Source organism: Setaria viridis, chromosome 4 (assembly GCF_005286985.2).
Source record: "Setaria viridis chromosome 4, Setaria_viridis_v4.0, whole genome shotgun sequence".
Taxonomy (NCBI): Eukaryota; Viridiplantae; Streptophyta; class Magnoliopsida; order Poales; family Poaceae; genus Setaria; species Setaria viridis.
Window position 1 is genome coordinate 7,932,053 of NC_048266.2, and position 25,538 is coordinate 7,957,590.

Consider the following 25,538-nt stretch of genomic DNA (forward strand, 5'->3'; position numbering starts at 1 on the left):
GCAACTTTCGGAATTTTCAGAAAAAAGTTCCGAAGATTCCGCTCCCCTTGGCTAACAGCCACTAAATTTGAGTGGAATTTGATTTGGGATAGATTTGGAGGAATATGGCAATAATATATATATATATATATATATATATATGAGCATGAGTAGTTCTATCACTTGAAATCAGCCAACACACAATCAATGAGAACAATGATCCAAGTGATAGAGCTAAATTAACTCCAAATATTTTTTCAAAGTAAAACCACACTTTAATTTTGAAAAAGATTTTTCTTTTGAAAGCAATATATCCTAAGTCACTCAAACATGCAAAATATTTCAAACCAAGTTACGAGAATCCAAGATATTTAGTTCACTCCTCAAAGCACAAAACCTTTGCTCATCAAGGGGCTTTGTGAATATATCGGCTAGTTGCATTTCGGTGCTCACATGGCTGAGAGCGATATCTCCTTTGGCTTCATGGTCTCTTAGGAAATGGTGTCTTATGTCTATGTGCTTTGTCCTAGAGTGGTTCATGGGGTTATTTGCTAGCTTAGTAGCACTCTCATTGTCACACAAGAGAGGTATCTTGCTAAACTCACAACCAAAGTCTCTCAATGTCAGCCTCATCCATAGTAGTTGAGCACAACAAGCACCGGCTGCAACATACTCGGCCTCCACGATGGATAGGGCAACGGAATTTTGTTTCTTGGAACTCCAAGACACCAAGGACCTACCAAGGAATTGACAAGTCCTAGATATACTCTTTCTATCTACTTTGCAACCGGCATAATCCGAATTGGAATACCCAAGTAGATTGAAAGTGGAGCCTTTGGGATACCATAAGCCAAGGTTAGGAGTGTGTAAAAGATATCTCAAGATTCTCTTAACAGCCATTAAATCACATTCCTTAGGATTAGTTTGAAACCTTGCACACATGCACACACTAAGCATAATATCAAGTCTAGATGCACAAAGGTAAAGCAAGGAGCCAATCATAGACCGATATACCTTTTGATCCACACTTTTACCATCCTCATTTAGATCATGAAGTCCATTTGATGGCATGGGAGTCTTGATGGGCTTGGTATTCTCCATGTCAAACTTCTTGGGCATATCTTGAGTATACTTGGTTTGACTATTGAACGTGCCATCCTTGAGTTGCTTGATTTGGAAACCAATAAAGAATTTCAACTCTCCCATCATGGACATCTCAAATCTCTTAGTCATGATCCTACTAAACTCATCACACCACACTTGGTTAGTAGAACCAAATATTATGTCATCGACATATATTTGGCATACAAATAGATCAATATCCCCTTTGCGAGTGAAGAGTATAGGATCGACTTTGCCTATTTCAAAACCTTTCCTTAGGAGAAAATTCTTAAGGCATTCATACCATGCTCTTGGAGTTTGCTTGAGCCCATAGAGCGCCTTATGGAGCTTGTAGACGTGGTTGGGTAAATTTGGATCTTCAAAGTCCGGTGGTTGCTCAACAGATACCACTTTGGAGATTGGTCCATTCAAGAATGCACTCTTGACATCCATTTGATATAGCTTGAAGTCATGATGAGCGGCAAATGCTAGTAATATTCGGATAGCTTTAAGTCTTACCACCGGTGCATATATTTCTCCAAAATCCTATCCCTTGATTTGAGTGAACCCTTGAGCAACCAACCTTGCTTTGTTTCTTGTCACCATGCCATACTCATCTTGCTTGTTGTGAAACCCCATTTTTTTCCAATGACATTTCTCTTGGGGCGTTCCACTAAGGATCAGACTTCATTCCGAGTGAAATTGTTCAATTTTTCTTGCATGGCTAACACCCAATCCGGATCATCCAACACCTCATCTACAATAAGAGGTTCCAAAGAGGAAGCAAACGAGTAATGTTCACAAAAATTTGCCAATCTAGAACGAGTAGTTACCCCTCTTTGGATGCTTCCCAAAATGTTGTCAACAGGATGATCACATTGAACACTATGATGAAATCTTGGATGTGGGTTAGGAGCTTGATATTGTATCAAATCCTCATTCTTAGCTTGATGTTGTGCATTTTCATCAGTATCTCCAGAATTTTCGAAGGTTTGTCCGGAGTTTCCGAAACTTGTGGAATTTTCGCAAGGTTCTCCGAAATGTCCGAAACTTGCGGAATTTCCGCAAGATTCTCCGGAGTTTCTGAAACTCGCAGCGGTTTCTTGATTTGTAGGCCCATGACTTGTGACACAATCATCTTTCTTCTCTTGAGGCTTGATTTCTCCTATGGTCATCTTCTCAATAGCTTGTGATGGAGGTTCTTCATCATCTACATCATGTGAGGCAACTTGCTCTACTTGAGAGCCGTTAGATTCATCAAGTGTCACGTAACACGTAACTTCAACACAACCAGTGGTTTTGTTGAAGACACGATAGCCATGAGCATTTGAGGCATAACCAAAAAGAAAACCTTCATCAACTTTAGGTGCAAACTTAGAGCTTTTGGGCCTCATGTTGAGAATGAAGCACTTACTTCCAAAAACCCTAAGGTAAGACATGTTAGACTTTTTACCGGTTAAAAGTTCATAGGCGGTTTTATGCAACATCTTGTGAAGATATAGATGGTTGATAGCATGACACATGCCGTGTTGACCTCTTCCACCCAAAATTGATCCAAGGTCCTGTATTCATCAAGCATTGTCCTTTAGGCTTCAATAAGAGTTCTATTCTTTCTCACCACAACCCCATTTTGTTGTGCTGTGTATGGGACGGAGAATTCATAACTAATGTCTTCCTTGTCAAGATACTCTTCAATGTTGGTGTTCTTGAACCCGATGCCATTGTCGCTTCTTACTCTCTTGATCTTTTCTTCAAACTCATTTTGTGCTCTAGTTGCAAATTTCTTGAATATTCCTTGAACTTCACTCTTGCCATGTAAAAAGAACACCCATGTATACCGAGAGTAATCATCAACAATGACAAAACCATATTTGTTTCCCCTAATGCTAACACATGCCACGGGACAAAAATATCCATATGCAATAATTTCAATGGTTTTGTGGTAGTGAGAATACTCTTGGAGGGATAAGGAGCACCAACTTGCTTACCGGCTTGACATGAACTACAAATTCTATCTTTCTCAAAACGCACATTTGTTAGTCCTATGATGTGTTCCCCCTTTAGAAGCTTGTTAAGACTATTCGTCACAACATGAGCTAGCCAACGATGCCAAAGCCAACTCAAGCTAGACTTTGCCATAAAGCATGTATCAAGTTGAGCTTTATCCGAGGTAAAATCCACTAGATAAAACTTTCCCTTGAGTTCACCTATAAAAGCAACAGAGTCATCGCTTCTTCTAAAGACGGTCACACCCTTATTAGAGAATAAACAATTGTAACCCATCTCACAAAGTTGTGACACGGATAACAAATTGTAGTCCAAAGATTCAACCAAATAAACATTGGAAATTGAATGATCTGTTGAGATGGCAACTTTACTTAGACCAATAATGGTCCCTTCACTATTATCACCAAATACAATCTTCTCTTTTGGATTTTTCTTCATTTCACATAAGAACACCTTTTTCTCGCCGATCATATGATTTGTGCATTCACTATCAATCACCCATTTCGTTCCACCGGCGGAGTAAGCCTACAAAACAAATTAGGCTTGTGTTTTAGGTACCCAAAGAAACTTGGGTCCTAAAGCGTTAGTCACAAGAATCTTGGGCACCCACGTACTCCTTTTGATCAAAGTGTTCTTGGTGCGGTTACACACATACTTAGTGATAACTTTACCCTTGTGATCCCAAGTCAACCCATAATCGGCATAGAAACCATTTTATGAAGCATATGGCTTGGGCTTCTTTGCTTGCTTTGGTTGAGTGATCTTGGGCTTGTTTTGAGAGACATGGGGCTTGGCTTGTCTTTCTTGAGAGTTGTAGAACTTGATGGGCTTGTTGTACTCAAGTTGCTTACCATCAACTCTTGCACCTAGTGGTTTCATACCATGTACCACCTTGTTTGATCCCATGCCCGTGGTTTATTCTCCACAAATAGAATGGGATCACGTGAACCTTGTTCATACTTGCCTAATCCCATTCCATCCTCAAAACCAAACTTCTTCATGTAGCTCCACCCAAAGCCCTTTGTGTGATTCTCAAACTCACCCCTTTTGGAAGTGTTCTTTTCTTCATTAAGAAGTGAGTTTGATAACCTAGCAATTCTTTCTTCATAGCATTCATTTCGGCAATGTTAGTGGCACAAGCATTTACATCAACTTTATAACATCTAGTACAACCATTGCTTGTAGAGGCACTAGAAGGTATGGATGCATCATTTGAGTTAGATGATGTACTCTTCTTAAGAGTGTTGAGTTGGGCTTCAAGTGCCATGTGATTCGCTTCCAAACTTGTGAGGTTCTCTTGAAGCATATTCTTTTCATTCTTAAGATTAGCACTAGTGTCCTTAGCTAAGGATAATTTCTTAGTTAATTCTTCCACTTTCATCTTCTCTTTAGTAAGAGATTTCTCAAGACTAAGAATTATGTCAATTTTAGTATTAAGCAAGTCCTCTTGCATCTTGAAACCCTTCTTTTCATTTTCAAAGGAATTCTCAAGAGCAATGGTTTTCTCTCACTCAAGTCTAAATAACTCTTCTTGCACCTCAAGAGTCTCATCCCTATCCTCTATTTTCATCATTAAATTCATTATTATTTTAGAAGCGTGTTTGTCTAAACCTTTTAGCACATTTTCATCATCACTATTAACATCATCATCATCATCAAGAAAAGGTGTTTTGGAATCTACCTTAGGTCCTTTAGCTATGAAGCAAGTATGAGTGAATTCATCTTCATCATCGGTGAGATCTTCAAACAAAGATGACTTGCAGGTTGGCACCAATAGCCATTGTTGCCAAACCCACTTCTTCATCAGAGTCCGAGCTTTCTTCATTTGAATCCCATTCTTGATCCAAGTGAGCTTCACCAACATTCTTCTTATACTTACTCTTGTCAAACTTGGATGAGTCATTTTTCTTGATCTTGACTTCTAGGCAATTGGCAATGAAATGACCTTCCTTGCCACATCCAAAGCATAGCCTCTTTGACTTCCTCTTGGTTTTGTTTTTATATTTTTTCTTGTCAAAGAAACCACCCCCTTTTCATCACTTTCTTTATTCTTCTCAAGAACAAGGCCATCTCTTCCTCATCCATACTCTCACTATCACTATCATCACTATCCTCCTTGATAGTTGCCTTGGATTATGTGCTTTTCTTTGTTCTTGTTGCTTGCCTTGAGAGCTACCCCATTGTTCTTTTATAATTGCTCATAAATCTTGGACATTTCTTAGGATAGCTTGGATTTCTTGACGGTGATAGCATGCTTTTCTGCAGCTCATGACGAAGTTAGGTCAAGAGAGTGACTGTGGAAGAGGGTGAGGGGGTATTTATACCCCTTCACCCCGAAACTAGCCGTTGGGGGTTAAGTTCCGAAGGAAAGCCAAAGAGGAGCAAAGAGGGGGACTTGAATGCTTTTCTGCAGCTCAGCACGAAGTTAGGTCAAGAGAGTGACTGTGGAAGAGGGTGAGGGGGTATTTATACCCTTCACCCCGAAACTAGCCGTTGTGGGTTAAGTTCCAGAGTTTTCCAGAACTTTCTCTGGAAACACCGGAACCTCAGGTATCTTCCAGACATTTTCTAGAAACTTCGGAACCTCGGTATCTTTCGAAAATTCCAAAACCTCCGGAATATTCTGGAATAATCTTCGGAAAAATCCGGAGCTCTCAAGTTAGCACCATTCTAAGTATCCCCATATGATGTGTAGGTACAAAGGTGTCTCTCATAGGTTGGTTAGGTCATCTTGAGCACCTTTTTCAACGTAAAGACCAAAGATTACACATCCCTCTTAATAGTGCAGCGTTCCTATACTCAAATTCAAACTAACAATAAATTTAGCCTTCAAGGTATATCTCATATTCATTCATTTTCTTTTTTAGGGTCAATCATAAGTGCTCCATGTCCATCATTCCTTTTAAATCTGCTTATGCACTTGAAAGTTCATCAAACACCTAAGCTTGTGTCATTAATCCACCAAAACCCACTTAGGGGGCCAATATACACTTCAAGAACACACACTAAGTTCTGGTTGTTTCCCTCCTTGACTTCTAGCACCAACTGAACTTTGAGAGTGGCTTTTGTAGATGATATCTGGTAGGGTAAAGTAGTCCCTACACACAAGACAAGCACACCCAAGTAGATTGAAGCGGAAGCATAAGTAATTTGCTAGAAATCAACAAGTGAGACAAACCAAAGGAAGACATGAGGATTTGTTTATCCGAAGTTCAGATTCACCGTAATGAATCCTACGCCTCCATTCAGGAGCCTATTAGAATATGAGTCTCTTTCAACTTCCTTCCAACAAGCCAGGTCTCTTTCAACCACTTTTCTCGCCTCCACTAGATGATCTTTTTCCTTGTAGAGGCAAGATCGCAGCCCTCACAAACTTGCCGCTGCTCACCACACCTTGGGAGCTAGCCAGCGATGCCTACCCATCTAGGAGGCACACCTCTAAGAGTAACAAATGCTTCAAAGCCTTTCTCGACGCAAACCACAAGTGCTCAAGATATGGATTGCTCTTTTTAGCTCACTAATGCTCACACAAGATCACTCTCTCAACCTAACTCAAAGATTTCTCAAGAATCACTCAAGTCTCACAAAGAGAGGTTGGGGAGAGCTTTTCTGGTCACTAGATGATGTTAAATGCGTGTGTAACCAGCAGCCCCTCAAGGAGGGGACCAAGGGGTATAAATACCCCCACACACTAGAAACTAGCCGTTAGAGTTGCTCAAACCGGTCAGACCGGTTGCCAGACCGATCAGACCGGCCTGGTTTTAAAAACTAGCTGTTGGCATCCTGATCCCCCAGACCGGTTTGGCTGAGTTAGTCCCAAAACCTCCAGAGGCACTTACTCGGTCCACCTACTGGCTGAACCGACTTAAGTCAGCTGAGCCGGGACAATTAGCTCACTCAAGGGTTTTCTCAAGGCCAATCTCACATAGGTCAACTAAGAGTATTGTTAGTGTTGTCAATTAGCTAATGTTGCATCCCTCTTGATAGTATGGCATACCTATACTCAAGAATAAATATAAACACTATATCATCCACTTGAGCTTGTAAATCTACATCCATGCCATACTTTGATCAATAGTCACTTAAGGGCTCTTAACATAGCTATCATCTTGAGCACATCCATCTTGAGCTAGTGACTTAAGATTTTCCATAGCTCATGATAAGATATACTTGAATCCTTAAGTCACTCAATTTTATCAATCACAATAGATTAGATGCATTGCATTGCTTCCCTCGATAAGGCTTAGATATGATACTTCGAAAACCCCCGGATATTAACCACTTCACCTTAGCAAAACACATATAGTTCAAGCCGTCGCTTGACCAAAGTTTGCTTAGTCCCTCACTCTAGTACCATGCTTGATTTTTTTCACATATTCTTGCTACTTTGATTTTACCTTTGCTTTTGACACCAACAATGAAATCCCATATGAAATCCTCTTCAAATGCTTGTTCTTGATTGATAAGGAATGTCTCATGAATTGCAAACTTGCAATAACAAGACCAATATGTAACACATAAGCTCATATTTTTTTTATCATATGCACATGAAGTCTAGCAATATCCATTTGTGAATACCACTATTCTTTTGTTAATGATCCCTTTACTTGTCAATCAAGTTATCACATATTTGGAGACTTATAGATCAACCATAAAACATATCCCCAAGTTTCACTTCACCCTTGCTTGTCATTGATCATATAATTGCATCATGGGATCACATACTAGCTTGCTTTTATTTATTGTGAGCCATATAATACATATTCAACTTATGAAACAATATCACATCATAAATATGAGAATAAAATCATGATCACAATTTTAAACAAACAAGTTAGTCCTTTAATTGTTTTGTCATTCAATTCACCAAAACCAACTTAGGGACCTGGATGCACTTTCACCTGGAGGTCCATACCCAGAAACATTAGACCGTGTAAATCCAGGAAATTAATGAAACCTCAATTTTTGGAGTCACATTTCACAGATTTTTATGTGTAGGAAAAGATGAATTGAAACCCAAATGTGTCCCCAGTTATAAACTTATAATTATGAATGTCGAAGGTAAAATTAACACAGATGACAGGAAAAATAGTCTTCAGAAAGCCAACATATCAGTCGATGTGGAAATGGCTAATGTGGGTGGGAAAAATTCAGACAACAACAAGCTGTTAAGGGTGTATTCTCGATTTATTTACCTGGTATAGAAAGAATGTGCACGCACAAATAAAAGACCTTTGCGACCCATGATAATTACTTAGGTTTCAAATCAGCATAGCAAACAATGTTCAGGCATCGGATAATATTTCCACTGGCATCAACCGCAGCATGCTACTAGTCAAGAGAGAGTAAAAGTAAACTTAATAAGACATCTGGATGCTTCAGTTGAAGAAATCTCCAGGATTAGGTCATCATTATATTCCTGCAAAAAATCCTAGCATATTCCAAGTACCTAAGGATATTACTATTGCCCTAATATCTAAAAGGTTACTCTATCTTCAACTATACAAATTATGAAACCATCCAACCCATAACTTGGCAGAAAGCACAGAGCGGAGTCACATTTGTGAACCATGCGATAGGGTACCAGCTAACATCACTGCTTTGAAAATGCAAAAGCTTTGGTCATATGGAAGATCACAATGGCATCTAGCTGGGTAAGTTTGTTACTGTACCACAGAGTACGACTTACTTCTGAACACAAGTTAACAAACAGGATTCAGGAATCAAAATACCAATTCCAGTGTTCTATTAGCCATCCATCAGTTACAACTGAACCAGCATGTAACAAGCAAGCTATAGGGTTTTTTTTTCGGGCAAGCAAACTATAGTTAGAAGAACACAGAAACATTTTACCCATTAACTTGGTGCCAAACTTTGCTGGTTGCTGAGCTGCTTCTTGGTCCATGCAATCTGAAACTGGAGAGCAGTTCTCCACGCAGCAGTCTTCCACGATGAAATGATGCAGCTTTTTTTTTGTAAGGATGTATGAACTTCTTGATGAATACCTTCTTGCTCACCTGGACTGTGGCATAGTAGCTCTTTTTATGGTCAATAATCCATTTGCCTTAGGAAACTTCACATCATCGTGCCAGGGAATGAGGTGACCCTCCAAGCTAAATAAGAAAAGCAGACAAGTGATTAGGAACTCCAACATATGGTGCAGATGGTTCCTTGGAGATCCTTAGCACTACTGACAGCAAGTCACCTCAGCATCGGACCACCAGACCAGAGTGTCATCTGCAAGAGCTTCACCTTAGGCAATCTTTTACTAACAGAGAAATTCAGTCCTCTGTATCATTGTTCATAAATACTTGGAACATGGTCCTTGCAAGCTACAAAACTTGTAAAGTTGCAAGCACCAAATTTTTCTCTCAGCAGCGATTTTGCGAAATAGAACCTAAGAAACAAATAAATCACTAGTTGAACATTTGATAGTACTTAAGCCAGTCACCAATAGCTAAATGCTAGAACATTACATTTCAAGAATGGCCAATGGGGAGGACAAAAAAACCTTGAAACAGATTCCTAATGGTACTTTCCAGAACAAGTGTCAACTATTTCTCTTTTTGCATGTTGTCTCATATAGTTGTTCCCATTGGTGTTTTCCAGCGCAGCTAGAAGCAAAAGCAGCAGCAAGGCCAGGAAAACTCTCCTCGTAAGGACGGACATATTTATGCAGAAATTTCTCATTGCTTATAGTAGCAATAGAAAAGAAGCTGAATTCGGCACTGAACAACCCCTTCGCCTTGAGAAAATTCATCAGACAGTTCCGTGGCAATAGCCGACGGTCAATGCTATAATTCATCAGTGCTGGCATTCGTGCGATGTATGGTATCTTCAATCCGACATCCCCTATCAGGAATTCCAAGCTTCTCCGAACCCTTTCCTCAGTCAAACCCAGTATAGTTGGTTCCCTCCTCACTGCTAATGATATAGCATCCCTTGACCATCCAAGCTTCTCCAACAGCTGTATATTCTTGGTGAGCTTCTCACTGCTAAGGACCGCAAATGTTCTAAGCCCGCGGGAGAATGCTGACGAGCTCGGGTGGATTCCAAACTCATGAACGCGTGTCAGGGCCTCCTGCAGGTGCTTGGGGCTCGTGGTGAGCATCCGATACAAGAAGGCGTTGGGGTTGGTGACATCAGAAACACTTATACCGCATTCCTCAAGGAGTGCCAAGTTGGGCTTGGCCACCTTCTCGATGCTTTTGCTGAGGAGAGCCCCGTTAATTTTGAGCGCCTGCAGGAACTGGTCGAGGGAGCCAAAGACCGAGATCCAAAATTCAAGATTGAGGCGGAGCGAGCTGTGGCGGAAGTGGTTTTGGCCAAGAATGAAGAGGCGCGCGATGTCGGGACGCGACAGCCCGAGGTCGGCGAGCTCGGCGACGCGGGGGGCGAGGGTTCTCCCCACGTCGGCGCAGAGGACTCTGGGGTCCTTGGCGACGACGGTGGCGACCTCGGCGCGGGAGAGGCCGAGGTCCGAGAGGAAGGCGAGGACCGCGTCGGGGTTGGAGGGGTGCTTGAGGTGGGAGATCCACTTCGACGACTTGAGGGCCTGCTCTCGGGTGAGGCCGCAGGTGGAGACGAGGTAGTCCTCGATGGCGAAGGGGTTTGGGGCGACGCATTTGGTGGCGGACAGGAGGCGGTGGGGAGAGAAGAGCGGGGATATGTGGGCGGCAGAGACGGGGGATGGGGGCCGAAGGAGGTGGGAGAGGATGCGCTTCCGGAGGTGGATCATGGCGCTGCGGCGGCGGCCTGGCCGGCGGGAGGATAAGCAAGGGTATGCTCTTATACGCATATCTAATTTTTTTCTTGAAAAATCTCTATTTGACACAGGCTTCTTTATTTAACATTAAAAATAAATTGAACTTCCTTATCTGACACTAGGTTAAACTTTCATTCAAACTTCCACCCATTTTGTAAATTAACTCGTGTGTGCAGACACCCGAGGATTCTCTCCCCTCTTTTCTTAATCAAATTATTTTAAATCACCTTCAAAATTCATGATTTTTCAGTGATACTGAAGGTGGAGATGAACCCAATTTGCATTAAAAAACATATATAGCATTTAAAATGTCAAAACTAAAATTCTTAAGGTGATTTGAAGGTCATTTTGGTCAAGAAAAGAGGGGGAGGGGAGAGTATCGGTGTTTTAACTCGGCAACCTACTAAGGGAGTACCCGAGGTAGAGTTTTGGTTGGTGGGTGTCATCGAAACTAGGAACTCGATGGTGTACGTAGGCACGCGATTTAGACAGGTTCAGGCCGCTAGATCGCGTAATACCCTACTGTTGGGGGGAAATATTAACGACCTCCTAATGCCGCTCAAAGCAACAGTCATGAAGGCCTAGGCCCATCTAAGGTAGCGAAATTGCCGTCAGCCCAGCATGAAAGGGAGAGGCCACGTTCCGCCTCGCCCGACCCGGAGTTCCGGGGTCGGACGCTCCCAACCTCTTGAAGACTAAACGGGAGCGCCCGACCCCCACCACAGAGACTCCGCCTCGCCCGACCCTGGGCGCGGGGGTCGCACTCGCTCGGGTCCACAAGACGAATATTCGCCTTGGGCGCGGACTGAAGGATCAGGATGACGATCTCGTGGATCCCCCTATCGACCTCGTCATAAATGCGCCGCGGCCCTGTCGAGCCAAAAGGGAGCCGCGTCCCCAATGTAACCAGTCCCAAATACCGGTGCGCGGCCGTGCGGCGCGAGCTGCAGTGGTCGTGGCTCCTTCTGATTCACCACAGAGTACTCATGAGCTGCGCCGAACGACACAGGAGGGCGCATCGCTTGCTCTCGCGCCCCGTGCGCCCAACGGCAGTTTCAGGGATGCGACGTCCGGTCTTACGGTAATCGGCGGGGCAACAGAATCGGACCTCCTCCTCGGTGGGCACGGATGCCGAGGCTGAGGCTCATCATCACGCTCGACGGCGATGGCGACCAGGGAGATCATCGACAAGATCTGGAAGGAATCACCCTCCCTCGCCGAACGCGCTGACAGGGACCGGAGGCCGGAGCAAGAGCGGCGGCCTTGGGACCTTCCCCTTGTATTATTTTTCCACTTGGCTTATCCTTTCTACCTCTTCTCCTGACGCCCGGCTCGACTGTAACCCCGAGCTCCCTCCTGTGCTATAAAAGGAGGACCGGGGATCCTGAGACGGGGGAGGGAGACTCTCTCTCGAAAGCCAACAAAACACTCTCGCACTCCCTTAGAGCACAAGTACACTCAAGAGACCTGGGATCAATTCCCTCTCTCGCCCATCTGTAACCCCTACTACAGAACCCCACGTGGGTAACACGAGCAGCCTCGATACTGGACGTAGGGCTTCTTCTTGCCCGAACCAGTCTAACCCCGTGTCTCCCACGCCACCATCCGAAGCCTTACGCGCATAAAAGAAATTTATTAGTCTAAGTCTCGATCCGCAAATCTTGACAACGATACCTACATCCTGTGTGTTGTTTGCTTGTATTCGATTAAACTTGTTTGGAGCCTGCCCACCCTTATATACCTTACAAGAGTACTAGTCGGATACGACTACAGAGTTCTACTCTAACTCGGAAGAGTAGTTTCATGTCTTCGACTAGTCTCCTGGCAGTCCATGTAGACTGCACCACCCTGTATTGTAGTCTTCATGTCCTGGTATGTCTCGGTGTACTTCTCCTCATATGGATCTGTCGAAATCGTTTGGTGGGCTCATGGATGTATGCCCGATAGAGAGAATTCACGAGTTGTTGAAGTACGGAAAGTGTCAAATAATGAACAAAAGTTTAATCTAATGTCAAATAAAGAATGTTCGAAATTTTCAATATCAATTAAGAAAGTCTTCAATTTTAGAGTATCAATTATGGAATTTTGTCATTTTTCTTTCATCCTTCAATTTCGATGAGATTCACCTCTACTTTCCCATGTACAAGCAGGCTAGGAGACCCACTGAAGATGAGACACGAGAGGAGGGCAAGGTTGTATCCCCAGGCTTGTTTTAGGCGCCATGGCTATAGGAAGAAGAAAGAGCCTGTTTAGTAGGGTTTCGGATTCTCCAATTTTATTTCCCTATAAATGTTTCTTTATTAATCAAAATCTCCTTATATGAAACAGTTTATCTGTCTGAAATCTTTGCTAAACAGGACCAAATAGGCAAAGACTAGAGGAAGAAAGAAGGAAAGTGGATCGATAAAATATTGATGAAAATTTAATATCTAAAATTCGGTGAGGAAGAGATGTAAAATAGCCGGAAAAAAGTTTAACAATTCGCAGGAAGCACAGGATTATCGAGCGCTCTAACTCTATGGTAGGAGCAAAGCTAGCCAGTAATGAGGACACAAGATACGTACGCGACAGAGGATTTTTTATAAGGGCGTACACGACAGAGTTAAGAAGCTGTCAAGAGTGGTAAAAATGACAAAATAAGCAGGCCCTTGGACCCAGGGTACAATTAGATTTGAAGTCAGCTTATCAAACCAGAACTTTGGAGATACAAAAAGGTGCAAAACTGCAAACTGACATCGCCAAAGATGAATTGTATTCACCCGCAACACGCTACAGAGTAAAGACAAACTTATAAAACCATCTGGTTCAGGCCTTCACTAAATTTCTGCAAAAAAAGAAAAAGAAAACGCTCATGTTCGATTAGAATTTTAGCATCACTACTCTTTTTTTTATGGGGAAAAAACATAACATTTTGTTCACATGAAAGATAACAATGACAGCTACATAGGCATATCAACAACCAGTTAGTATCACTACTCCTTTTTTTAATAAAATAACAAAAAAACATAACATTTTGGTCATATGAAAAGTTCACCATGGCAGCTAGATAGGCTTATCGACTCTCTTTTTAAGGATTTCTATGGAGGGCTGAACCAGTTTTAGCTATCTAGTTTAAACATCGAAAGAAACATGCACGTTGCATTGTATATGATGTTTTTTCCCCTTCTAGCGGATAATGTATCTTGGAATCAAATGGGAACTAACAGGAACAAAAGAGAGACGGTACAGAATGTAATGCTAGACTTCCAAAATCCAATTTGATGGAAATCCATAATAATATCACCATCTTACCACAAAACCTGGCTAGATAGTGTTTACAAAACAACCATGTTTGGTCCAGTTTGACAGCAAGAAAATGGAAACTACACAATTTACATGGAGTTGAATGTGTTAGAGAAGGCTTGATGTTGCTGAGTTAATTAGCAACAAATGGAACTTAGTTTTTGGAAGTGAGCTTAATTTCAAGAATACAAAGCAGTCATGTGCTAAAAGACAAACACTACTCACCTTTTTTTTAAAAAAAACAAACAGGCAAGATAAAAATGTGTATCTCAATAACACTATGCACAAGCAGAACACCCAAATGGCACAGAATTAAGGAACATATGTGCTGTGGTTTCAGACGAACAGCTATGCTTGTTATCGCAACTTCCATCCTGAACAATGAATCCAGCTGTTCCACTGACCCATTTTATGTTTTGACCACAAATTCATATTGAATAAATTTAAGGCCCACTTCTGCTCACTTCTTATTTCAAAAAATAGTTTCTAATCTCTAAACTGAATCTAGGAAGACTAATTCACCACTAGGACAAAATAATATGTATTTATTCCAATTTTTTGTTAATAAAACACCAGGTGTGATCACAATGGTGATCACCATCTATCCAAGTCAATTTTACAAGAAATGACACATTAAACGTGCACTTATTGACACATGGGCATAACCAAAGAAAGAATTCCCACAACAATAGCCCTGACTGTCAAAGTGGGAGCACCACGAGGTGTTTAATTATCATCTTCATTGTGCCCCAGATACATTGGCAACAGAACACATTAACCATTCAGGATAAGCAAAATATAGTAACCAAAGAACAAAGTTACACATCCCGTATCGAATCAAACATGTCGCTCCTGGAAATGTCATTCCTAAATTTCCACATGGGACTAGATTGGAACCGGAGACTAGCTCTGAAATATTCATTAATTAGTCAGTGACTACAACACTACAGTGGAGCACCACCAACAAATTTTGTAAACACAAGAACAATTAGCACCAGGAAAGCAAACGTTAAACCATCCTTTCAATTTTACAAACGTCAGTCCTATTGGTACACTCCCAGCAGAACTTCAACACATCCTCTAGTTCCATTTTGTCACATCAGATAGTAAGCCCATGGGGTGCTTTTCCAGCACAGCTAGAAGCGTAAGCACCAGCAAGGCCTGGAACCATATGCTCGTAAGGATGGATGAACCTGTCCAGGAACTTCTTCTCAGAGAGGGCAAATGCAGAATATAAGTCAAACTTATCACTAAGCAATCCCTTTGCAATGAGAATCTTGATCAAATGATGGCGCGGTACCAACCGGCGGTCAAGGCTATACATAACCAGCACTGGCCTTTGAGCAATGTACGGTATCTCCAGCCCAACATCCCTGGCCAAGAATTCCAAATTCCTCTGTAACCTTTCCTTCGACATGTTCAGTAAATGTGGCATCTTCCTCACAGTCATCAGCACATCGTCCTGAGACCAGCCAAACATTTCAAGGGTCCTGATTTTCTCATCAATCTTCTCCTGGCTGTGGATTGCAAACACCTCAAGCGCTATGGCGAACATCCCTGAGTCCTGCCTGAACCCAAATTTACTGATGCGCGTCATGGCGGCCTGGACGTGCTCAGGGGGCCTGGTCATCACCACGGGCAGGAATGAATTGGGGAAATTACCCACATGTATTCCGTACTGCTGGAGGAGGGCCATGTTGGGCTTGATCACCTTCTCGATGTCACTTCCGAGGATGTTGCATTTCAGCCTGAGAAACGTGAGTACCTTCTCAAAGGAGCCCATGACCGGGAGCCAGAAGCCGAGGCTGTGGCCGAGGGTGCTGCTGCGGAAGGCAGTGCGGGCGAGCGGGACGAGGCGCGCGATCTGCGCCCGCGAGAGGCCGAGGTCGCTGAGCTCGGTGATGCGGGGAGCCAAGGTTTTCTCCACGCTGGCGCAGAGGAAGCGCGGGTCCGCGGCGACGAGGGCCGCGATGTCGGGGCGCGCGAGGCCCAGCGCGGAGAGGAAGGCGATGACGGCGTCGGGCTTTGAGGGGGACCTGAGGTGAGCGAGCTGCTTCGACGCCTTGAGGGCCTGCGCGCGCGTGAGGCCGCAGGTGGAGACGAGGTACTCCTCGACGGCGAAGGGTTTGGGGGAAGGGGAGGCGGCGGTGGCGGAGAGGAGGCGGTGGAGAGAGAGAGTAAGAGGAGGGAGGTGGGGGTAGTGACTAGTGAGGAGATAGCGTCGTGTGGAGAGGAGGGGGGTGGGGGTAGTGAGGCGTCGGAGGTGGTTCATGGCGTTGCGGCGGCGGCGGCGGCGGCCGGCGTTTTGGGGGGAATGCTGCGACGCGGCGAATTTAGCAGTCCTTCTGTGTTTTGTTATTTTTTTTTTGGAGGAAAATGGGCCCTTTTCATGGGCCGGGCCCATAATGTGGGGAAACTGCTGCTCCAATTTTCGCTTGGCTACAAACAACATAATTTTTTTGCGCTAAAACAAATTTATTTTTTGGCAAACAATTTGGCACTGGTTCAGCTATTTAGGCCTCGTTTGGTAGGGCTTCTCAAAGTGCTTCTCCACCGGCTTTTGATGAAGCCCTACCAAAGGGTCAATTTCAAAACGGCTTCACCACCAAAGCCGTGAAGAAGCCGCAAAACGGCTTACACTAGAGAGGAGAAGCCAAAAAAAGTGACTTCACCGGCTTCTCCTCTCTCTCCAAGCATTAAGTGATCATAAAATTACATATATTGCCATTGAGAAGCCGTTTTACCAAACGTTTTGCAAAACGGCTTCAGCTTCACTAAAAAAGCCACTCCACCGAAGAAGCCGAAGCCGAAGCCGTTTTATGAGAAGCTGAAGCTCTACCAAACGGGACCTTAATGTTACGAATCATTTACCATTAACTCTGATTTTGTTGTCCAACCCTTTGCGATGTTCATAGACAAACTTTGTGTAAGAAAGTTGTAGCATAATTTCGGCAGATGCACCGCCTACCAGTTTGTTTCGCGCCTCTACTATGAGATGCCAAAGTTTTAGCAGGGCCAAAGCCAAAATTTAACTGAAAGAACGTTGTTCTGCTTGTGACCTGCAGATAATTGACCTGATAAAACTTAACAGATCACAGTATCCACCTTATGAATTATGTATGATACAGCACTGCCGATGCAAGAACATGCTACAGTTCTAAAGATTAGCACAAAGGCCGCTTCAAAAAGAATAGCACCAAGCAAGGCGATCTTTTCTACAGGAAAAAATATCAGGAATCAAATGCTAATTCCATAAGCAAAAAACAAAACCGGCACATTGTATCAGGAAATTGTAAGAATACCACCGGCTGACAGCATGCAAGTCTCTACTGGCCAATCCTAGCTGCTTCAGCTTGCCAGGTACTAGACTTCTGGTTAATGCAGTCATACACAACATTACCTGGGCACTGGACAATTTATGGTTAAATCTTTGTTCGATATCCCTAGTAGGCTAGTACTGTTCAACTTTCTCAGCAAGCTTCAATTCAACAATATAAAAAGAAGCAGGAACCACGATGCATATATTATTTTGAAACCAGAACCGGAAGCGTGTCAGGTAGCAAAAGAAGCTTCTGAGATCTCACTTTCAAGGTTCAGAACAAATCATTTGCTGTGTCAATCTCGATAGCAATCAATCAAGACACTACCCTGCCCTTGCAAAATTATGCAAGGGAAATGCTTGAAGTACAGCCATTTTAGTACAACTCAAGTACATCCATGTATCTGAACCATTCAACGCATTTATAAGCTTTCAATTCAAGTGATTTTAACCCCCTGGATCTTAAAGTTGTACTCAAGTTGTAACCTCATGCTACCGTCCATTAGTTATCAATGAAATCTCATCCCTTCGCCGGCTGGTATCCTAGGAAGGGAGAAGGAAAAAAAACGTCAAAATGTATAAAGAAATGTTCCACAACACTGGCCAACGCTCTTAGCATACTCCAGTTTTATAGCATGTAAACGGAAATTGCATAATCCATATGGAGATTACAATGAAGTAATTAGGAACACATTAAATCTCATTTTCTGAAGTGCAGAATGCACAAATACAAGACAACCACTTAATGTCATAACTAACATGCACATTATTTAATAAGTAAAGATATTATCATATTGTGTAATCTCAAGATTTCTCTTCATAGGAAAGGATACCCCAGCACTTCAATTGTAAAGTACCACATACTAATACAGTGCTCAGAGGCTGGTTTTAGATGCGAATTACATGGAGAACAATGCCTTCTGGCACATGCATGCTCCGATCATCCCTTATTCCGAATAACTCCAAGACCCATTTCCACAAAAAGAAAAGGAAAACGAATCAAATATCTAGCATTTTTTAGATGGCCTACATTTACAATCTCATGTGCCCACCCGCGATCCTGATTTTTCTTTAAAAAACATAAGCACTTCTTTATAATTTAAGGAGGAAGACTGGAGTTTATATAGTTTGTATACATAAAGATTAAGCCAACCTGCTTAAGCAGGTTCATTTAGTTGACTTTGCCCAACCTTCTGTATCTTAAAGTCATCTTTGTTCTTGAATGCAATAGCTCCAGGCTTTCAAAGCCAGCGGATGGGCTATTCATCTTAAAAGAAACAACGAAAACAAACCCAAACCTTCGGATGGGCTATTCATCTTAAAAGGATATCCCATAGTAGGGTCGGTTGTTAGAGTTTATGTAAGAAAAAAAATTAAATGTAAATAATAATGGTGATCATTATCTCACCAGGTCCACAGTTTTCCTCAAACCATGGCAACGGCACCAACCAAACCAACCACGTACAAGAAAGTAGAAACAACTGGAGCGCAGGACAATGAACTACCACTATGATTGCCTAGGATGTCATGGAAATAACAGCATGGAGCATTAAATCTTGCATATTATTTTCTCCATCTGCCACGGAAGCAGAACATTTCACACTCTGGTCTTACCACTAAAAGATTAGCACAATCATGGAATATTTTTCTTCTCACCTCAAGAGAATGTAAAAATATTGTGGACCACATACCTAGAATCATCTAATTGTCCAACAAAATGTTCGTCTACAATTTGCACGGTCAAACATTGTAATGCAGGTTTGAAAAGTAAATTTTTGCTTGTAAGCGATGTCAATTGAGAAGTAGCAAGTTTCTGAAAAGCAACCTTGAACAACTTAAATGGTGATGGGCAAAAAAATATATAATATGCAAACAAGTGTTCCTGAGTAAGCTCACATCTGACATAACTATTCAGCACACACATTTGCCAGTGAAAACCTAAGGAAAAATTACACGCATTGTGTCTCATATCAAGCATGTTCCCTCCAGGAAATGTATTGCCACTAAAGAGGACAACATACACTGAAGTTTCAAAGCATTACAATAATAGAATTAGGTGGGGATGAAAAGTTGACAAACCTAAATCTCACCTCCAAGTTCCAACACAGCAGCTCCATTGCCCTATTAGTACCGTCAGCACTCAGCACAAGCATAGGCACCCCCTGTTGAACTACTTAGTTGGCCAGAAAGAAAGTCAATTAGGTACCTTCTTGGCACAGCTTGAAGCATAAATGGCGGCAAGACCAGGAACTCTCTCCTTGTAAGGACCAATGAACCTTTTGTGGAATTTCTTCTCAGTCAAACTGGCCGCAAAATAGAAGCTCAACCCAGCATCCAGCAATCCCTTTTCCTTGAGAACCTTAAGCAAGCAATGCCGGGGTAACAAGCGGCGCTCAAGGCTATACTTGATCAGCACTGGCCTTTGAGTGATGTAAGATGTCTCTAGCTCAACATCCCTTGTTAAGAATTCCACATTTCTCCTCAGCCTATCGTCCGACATGGTCACAATACCTGGCATCTTCCTCACCGCTCTCAACACATCCTCCTGTGACCAACCATACCTCTCAAGGATACGGAACTTCTTGGCAAGGTTGTCCTTGTTTGGGATTGCGAATGACATGCACATAGTAGAACATCCGCAAGCTCCGTGGCAAACCAATATTGTCAATGTGTGCCACGGCTTCCCGCACTATCTTGTGCGGCCTGGTGAGCACCCTGAACATGAATGTTGGCAGATCAGACACATTTATCCCGCATCGCTGGAGGAGGGCGAGGTTGGGCTTGGACGCCTTCTCGGGATTGACTGTAAGGATGCCGCTGTTCATCTTCACGACTTGGAGGAGCTTGTCGAAGGAGCCCAAGATCGGGAGCCAGAAGGCGATGTTGCGTTGGATAGCGGCGGAGCGGATGGCATGGCGGCAGATTAAGATGAGGCGCGCGATCTGGGAGCGCGAGAGGCCGAGGTCGCCGAGCTCGGCGACGCGCTTGGACAGGTTCTTCTCCACGCTGGCGCAGAGGAGCCTCGGGTCCGCGGCGATGTCGGCGCGTGAGAGGCCGCGCGCGGAGAGGAAGGCGAGGACGGCGTCGGGCTTGGAGGGTGAGCTGAGGTGGGAGAGGCTCTTGGACGCCTTGAGGGCTTGCGCCCGGGAGAGGCCGCAGGTGGCGACGAGGTAGTCGTCGACAGCGAAGGGGGCGGCGGCGTTGTTGGAGAGAGGGCGGTGGAGGCCGAGGAACCGAGGGTGGGGAGCAGCGGCGAAAGGGGACGGGGCGCGGAGAAGCGATAGGATGTTCCGGAGCTGGAGCATCGCGTCGAGCCGGAGGCGGCGGCGGCAGGGATGTTTGATATATGTGTTTTAGTCGGTAGTCGCCGCTGCAACAGGGTTTGAGATCTTGCCAATTCAAGCAGCGTATCCGGTGGAAGTGTCGATTTAATTTGGTGCAAATTTCAGCATGTCAGGTTTTGTAGAAGTTTCAAAACATATCTTAAACAAATTTCAAAATTTGTTCCAGAAATATCATCGTACATGGTAATGCACATATTTTAAAATATTTGAAATTTAGAAGACCAAAGTCACAGTGACCCACGGGAAAATGACCTGTGCAAACTGCCAAGTGACAGTGCTTTTAGTTTTTTTTAGTGTTATGTTGTTTTAGCTCAAAATGAATCAACGTCATTTGACCATTCGCAGTAGCTGATGGAGGCAGTAGAGGAGGATATGTACACAGTTTTCAGGAGGTGCCCACAATTTTCGTTATGTGGCAATGCAACTTGCAGACTAGAATGAAATGATTTTGCCAAATTCACCAGAAACAATTCCACTCTCGAGAAATTTGTCAAAGTCGCAGCTACAATTGGTAATTTTGAGGAATCTGATGTATAATGGTATGTGATTGATGCTCCTAACAAATCTTGATCATGATAACACTATATGTCATCAATATTGGCTTTCATGCAATGTATGATATAGGCCTACGCATCAGCCTTTTAAGTTCTTAGCCCCCGCGTCGCTCCCAGGCGGGCGACACGGGCAGCTCTCCATGGCGCGCCCCACCCTCTACCCTGCCTCGCCGCCGCTCGAGCGGGTTGCCGGAAGCTCGGCGGCCACAAGGACGGCGGCGGCGAGGAGCTCCGCCACCTCCCCTTCTTCCCCCTTCACTCACCTCACAGATCTGGTGCAAGGATGGCATGGGGTCGAGCTCCCCAGCAGGCGGCTGTGGCGGCGCGGGTCTCCCTTGCGGGCGGCCGCCCGCGGCAGCAAGGGTCGGATCTCCCCAGCGGGCGGCCGCCCGTGGCTGCGCGACATGGGTCTCTCCTCCTCATGGCCCAGACGACATCCCCAGCGGCCGCGCGCGGGCGACACAGCCTGCGGCGGTGGCGGTCCGCGGCTGTCGCGCCTACACCGGTAGCTGGGCCTTCCTCCCCATGACCCATACGGCGTCCCCGGCGACCACGCGCGGGTGACACGACCTGTGGCGGCGGCAGTCTACGGCTGCCGCGCCTACGTCGACGGCTGGGCCTTCCTCCCCACGGCTCAAACGGCGTCCCCAGCGACCGCGCGCGAAGGTGGTCTCCAGCCACCACACGCCGGACCCGACCTCCCTTGTTCCGGATCTTCGTGCCCCTGTCGCTAGCGCCGTACTTAGCCCATTACCGGTGGCCGTTGCCTCGAGGCTGTGGCGAGCACTCACGTCGCCATCGCCTCCTGCTGCCACCGCCACCTGCCTTCCGGGGTCCATGGTCGTTCTCCCTTCCCTCTCCCATGGCATGGTCCCTCGTTGGCGCCCCTATAGTGTCAGTCCGGTCGCAAGGTCGCTCCTTTCTCTACCACTGAGCCCCTACAGGCTCCTCTCCCTCCCGTCCCTCCACCTCACCTTCTCCTCCCCAGGTCGCGCTCCTCCTCCTCCCCTCACCCCCACCACACACCCCACCACACCTAGGTCGCGCTCTGATCTCCCCAAGGTCGCTTTTTCTCGCCGGCGTAGGCTCCTCTGGTGGGCCCACCTACTCCCCCTTCGGTCGCTTGGTTGCTCCATGGTCATTTTTCGCTTGGTTGCTCCATGCTCCATTGACTGTCGACGCTCAGCTCGAGTAGCATTGCGCGCCCTTTGTTGCTTGCGTTGTTTAGGAGTTTCATTGTCGGCTGTAGACTCATCGTTCGAGATGTTGTCGACTTGTGCTAGTCGCCTGGGGGTTCTATGCTGGCTAGTACCCGGGTTGTTGTCCTGAGTGATAACCAGTATCTCCCTGTCCGGGTAGTAGCTTCCGGAACTTGATGTAGCAATCTCTGTATAGCTTGCTTCGTGGTTGGACGTGAGTGGAACGCCCTCTTGATATGGCAGGTTGTCTATATGAGCGACGAGGCATGAGTTGTAGTCACGGTTGAGGAAAGATGGTCGCAATCCCGGCCAGTGGATGAATCTGCCTTGTGGTGTCGAAGTTATTACCAACCCTTGGGCTGGGCCAGATAACGGTATTTCTAGTGAGTAGGAGGAGTCGGAGTCAACGTCCTCGTCATGCCCGAGTTCAACTCGGGTTCGAGCAAGAAAATCTTGGTAGACTTTTGACGCGTTGCAAAGTCCGTGCGAGAACCGCCTTGAAGTCGAGACTGATTTGGATGCTGACTGGGGCCGTTGAATCTGAAGCGAGTCCGACCCTGAGTCCAGGGGTCGGCTGAGCCCGACCCTGTGAGGGAGTAGCTCCGCTTCGCCTGACCCTGAGTGGAAGTCCGTCTCGCCCGACCCCGAGTCCTGGGGTCGGGAGGGTCTGACCCCTGAGCGAGACTCCGCCTCGCCCGACCCCGAGGCCTGGGGTCGGCGGAGCCCGACCCTGTGGAAGGGTAGCTCCGCCTCGCCCGACCCCGAGGCCTGGGGTCGGCGGAGCCCGACCCTGTGGAAGGGTAGCTCCGCCTCGCCCGACCCCGAGGCCTCGGGTCGGCGGAGCCCGACCCTGTGGAAGGGTAGCTCCGCCTCGCCCGACCCCGAGGGATGCTCCGCCTCGCCCGACCTTGAGTGCTGGGGTCGGCGGAGCCCGACCCTTAAGCGAGACGTTGGCGTAGTCCGAGGCGAAGTCGAATCCGATGCGTAGTCGAACTTGAGCTTGTTGACTTTGAAATCTTGATTTTTTCCGGTCACTTCTTCTGGTTTCATCTCCTGAGTGTTGACGATCTGGCGCCGGAACGATCCCGAGCCTTCGGCGACGCAGAGCCAGGATCCGAAGACGAAGGTGGAGCCGGCTTCGATGAAGAAGACGGGCCTGATGATGACTTTCGCCATTGAGTTCGCGCTGAGAAACTCGACGAGTCCCCCTACCTAGCGCGCCAGCTGTCGGTGTTTTAGACCGGCAACCCGCCTAGGGGGTACCCTAGGTGGTCTTTTATGCGGTAAGGGTCGTCGAGAATCAAGGAATCAATAGTGACGCAAGGAACACGATTTAGACAGGTTCGGGCCGCTAGATCGCGTAATACCCTACGTCCTGTGTGTTGGTTTGTATTGATGTATGTTCTGGTCCTGAGATTGTTGTTTGAGGGGGGTCCCTGCCCGACCTTATATACCCGGGAGGGCAGGGTTACAAGTCTGAGTCCTAGTCGGGTACTATTACAGAGTTCTACTCGGTATCGGCCCGAGTAGTTTTCTATAAACATACAAGACTAGTCCAAGTAGGATACGCCCATCCTTATTCTGATCAAGTCCGAGTACGTCCCTTAGTGGACCGTCCGAGGCCTACTCGTGGGTCTAAGGAGTAGTCCCAACAGGCCCTTTTCTATTGTGCCTGTGGTTGTTCCTTGTCATCGTCACCGTGGATTACTTGCTGCCATCCCATCACTTTGGCTATCATCCAGGCCTTGGTGGTCTGCTGTGCGGAGTTGGCTTTGGGGGCCTTTGGCGAAAGCCTGGCCGGGCATTTGCTGGGGCTGACAACGGTTGCATCTTTGGACGTAGCTTACCTTCTTGGGGGCGTTGTTGTAGCCTCCAAATCCAGTAGTGTTTGCCCAGTGAAGACTTGGTTTGGTCCCCCAAGGACAGACGGGCAATGGTGGTGTTGGCGTCGCTTCCTCCCTGGAGGCATCGTCTTGCAAGACCTTCTCACTCTACCTCCGCTGGCTTCTGGTTGTTAGGCAGGCGGTGATGTGCATGTGTTCGTAGTGTCTTTGTCTCTCCTGCAAGTATCGGTTGTCTTAGTTCATATTGGGTGTGTTGGTGGTGCCATGGTTTTCTTTTCTGTTGTTGTGACTATGTTGTTTCTCGCCGGTGGTGACTCTTGTAACTCTGTGCTTTGGGGTTTCTCCTGAAGTTGCATCATTGTAATTCCCTTCTTCTTAATGAAAAACATGATATGCACATCTTAAAAAAAATGCAATGTATGATATGTCCAAACCAACATTCCCCATCAGGAACTCCAAACTTTTGCAAACCCTTTCCTCAGTTAAATCGAGGATTGTTGGTGCCTAGCTCACTGCTAATGAAATCTCATACCTTGACCATCCAAGCCTCTTAAACAGTTGTATTTTTTTGGCAAGCTTCTCACAACTGAGGATCGCAAATATAGCAAGTGCCCAGGAGAAGCCCCCCTGCTCCGCTGAATTCCAAATTCATCAACACGTGCCAATTAAAGCTTCCTGCAAGTGCTTAGTGTTAAACAAAGTAGCGTGTATATCTTCAAGGTAGTTTGTATTAGGTGCCGTGTAGATATTCTTGTGAAACAATCCAGGTTGTATCGGCTAGAGATAGATTAGTTTGTGTAGATTTTCTGTTGTAACAAACATTTAGCTAGATCTCCTGGATGGTTATCCTCCTATACATGGCGCCTATGTAAAGCCACGCGAGGGGCTGTTCCTTGCTCATTGAATCAACACGCAACTCACCGCTGACCCAAGATAGGCCACGGTGTTTCCATCAATGCGCCTATGATTTTACATGCTAATCAGAGCCAAACCTTCCTAGTTCCCGTCGATCATGTCATCCTCGTCATCCTCTTTCCCATCTAATCCCCTCATTGCCAACTCTGTCACCGAGAAACTCTCCAAGACCAATCATGCGCTCTGGAAGGCTCAGGTGCGCACGGCTATGAGAGGTGCTCACCTAGAA

General features: G+C 45.5%; 2 protein-coding genes, 1 long non-coding RNA gene and 1 pseudogene across 3 annotated transcripts; 1 reads left to right on the forward strand and 3 right to left on the reverse strand.

Moving 5' to 3' along the window:
• Nucleotides 1–8,802: 8,802 nt before the first annotated feature.
• On the reverse strand, nt 8,803–10,886 carry LOC117851279 (transcription termination factor MTEF18, mitochondrial). The gene is made up of 2 exons (XM_034733070.2): nt 9,293–10,886; nt 8,803–9,200 (listed from the first exon to the last, which is right to left on the reverse strand). Exon 1 carries the CDS (start codon nt 10,883–10,885, stop codon nt 9,638–9,640), a length of 1,248 nt encoding a protein of 415 aa, XP_034588961.2. The 5' UTR covers nt 10,886; the 3' UTR covers nt 8,803–9,200; nt 9,293–9,637.
• Nucleotides 10,740–13,177, forward strand: LOC140222455 (uncharacterized). Its single transcript, XR_011898005.1, has 2 exons — nt 10,740–10,867; nt 13,003–13,177. It is a non-coding gene; the product is annotated as an uncharacterized lncRNA (long non-coding RNA).
• Nucleotides 13,178–14,892: 1,715 nt separating this feature from the next.
• Nucleotides 14,893–16,466, reverse strand: LOC117851694 (transcription termination factor MTEF18, mitochondrial). Its single transcript, XM_034733564.2, is given in 2 exon segments — nt 14,893–15,253; nt 15,255–16,466. Coding segments are annotated over 2 exon segments (1,191 nt in total). The 5' UTR covers nt 16,407–16,466; the 3' UTR covers nt 14,893–15,214.
• Nucleotides 16,467–17,691: 1,225 nt separating this feature from the next.
• Nucleotides 17,692–20,758, reverse strand: LOC117852029 (transcription termination factor MTERF15, mitochondrial-like; annotated as a pseudogene).
• Nucleotides 20,759–25,538: the final 4,780 nt, after the last annotated feature.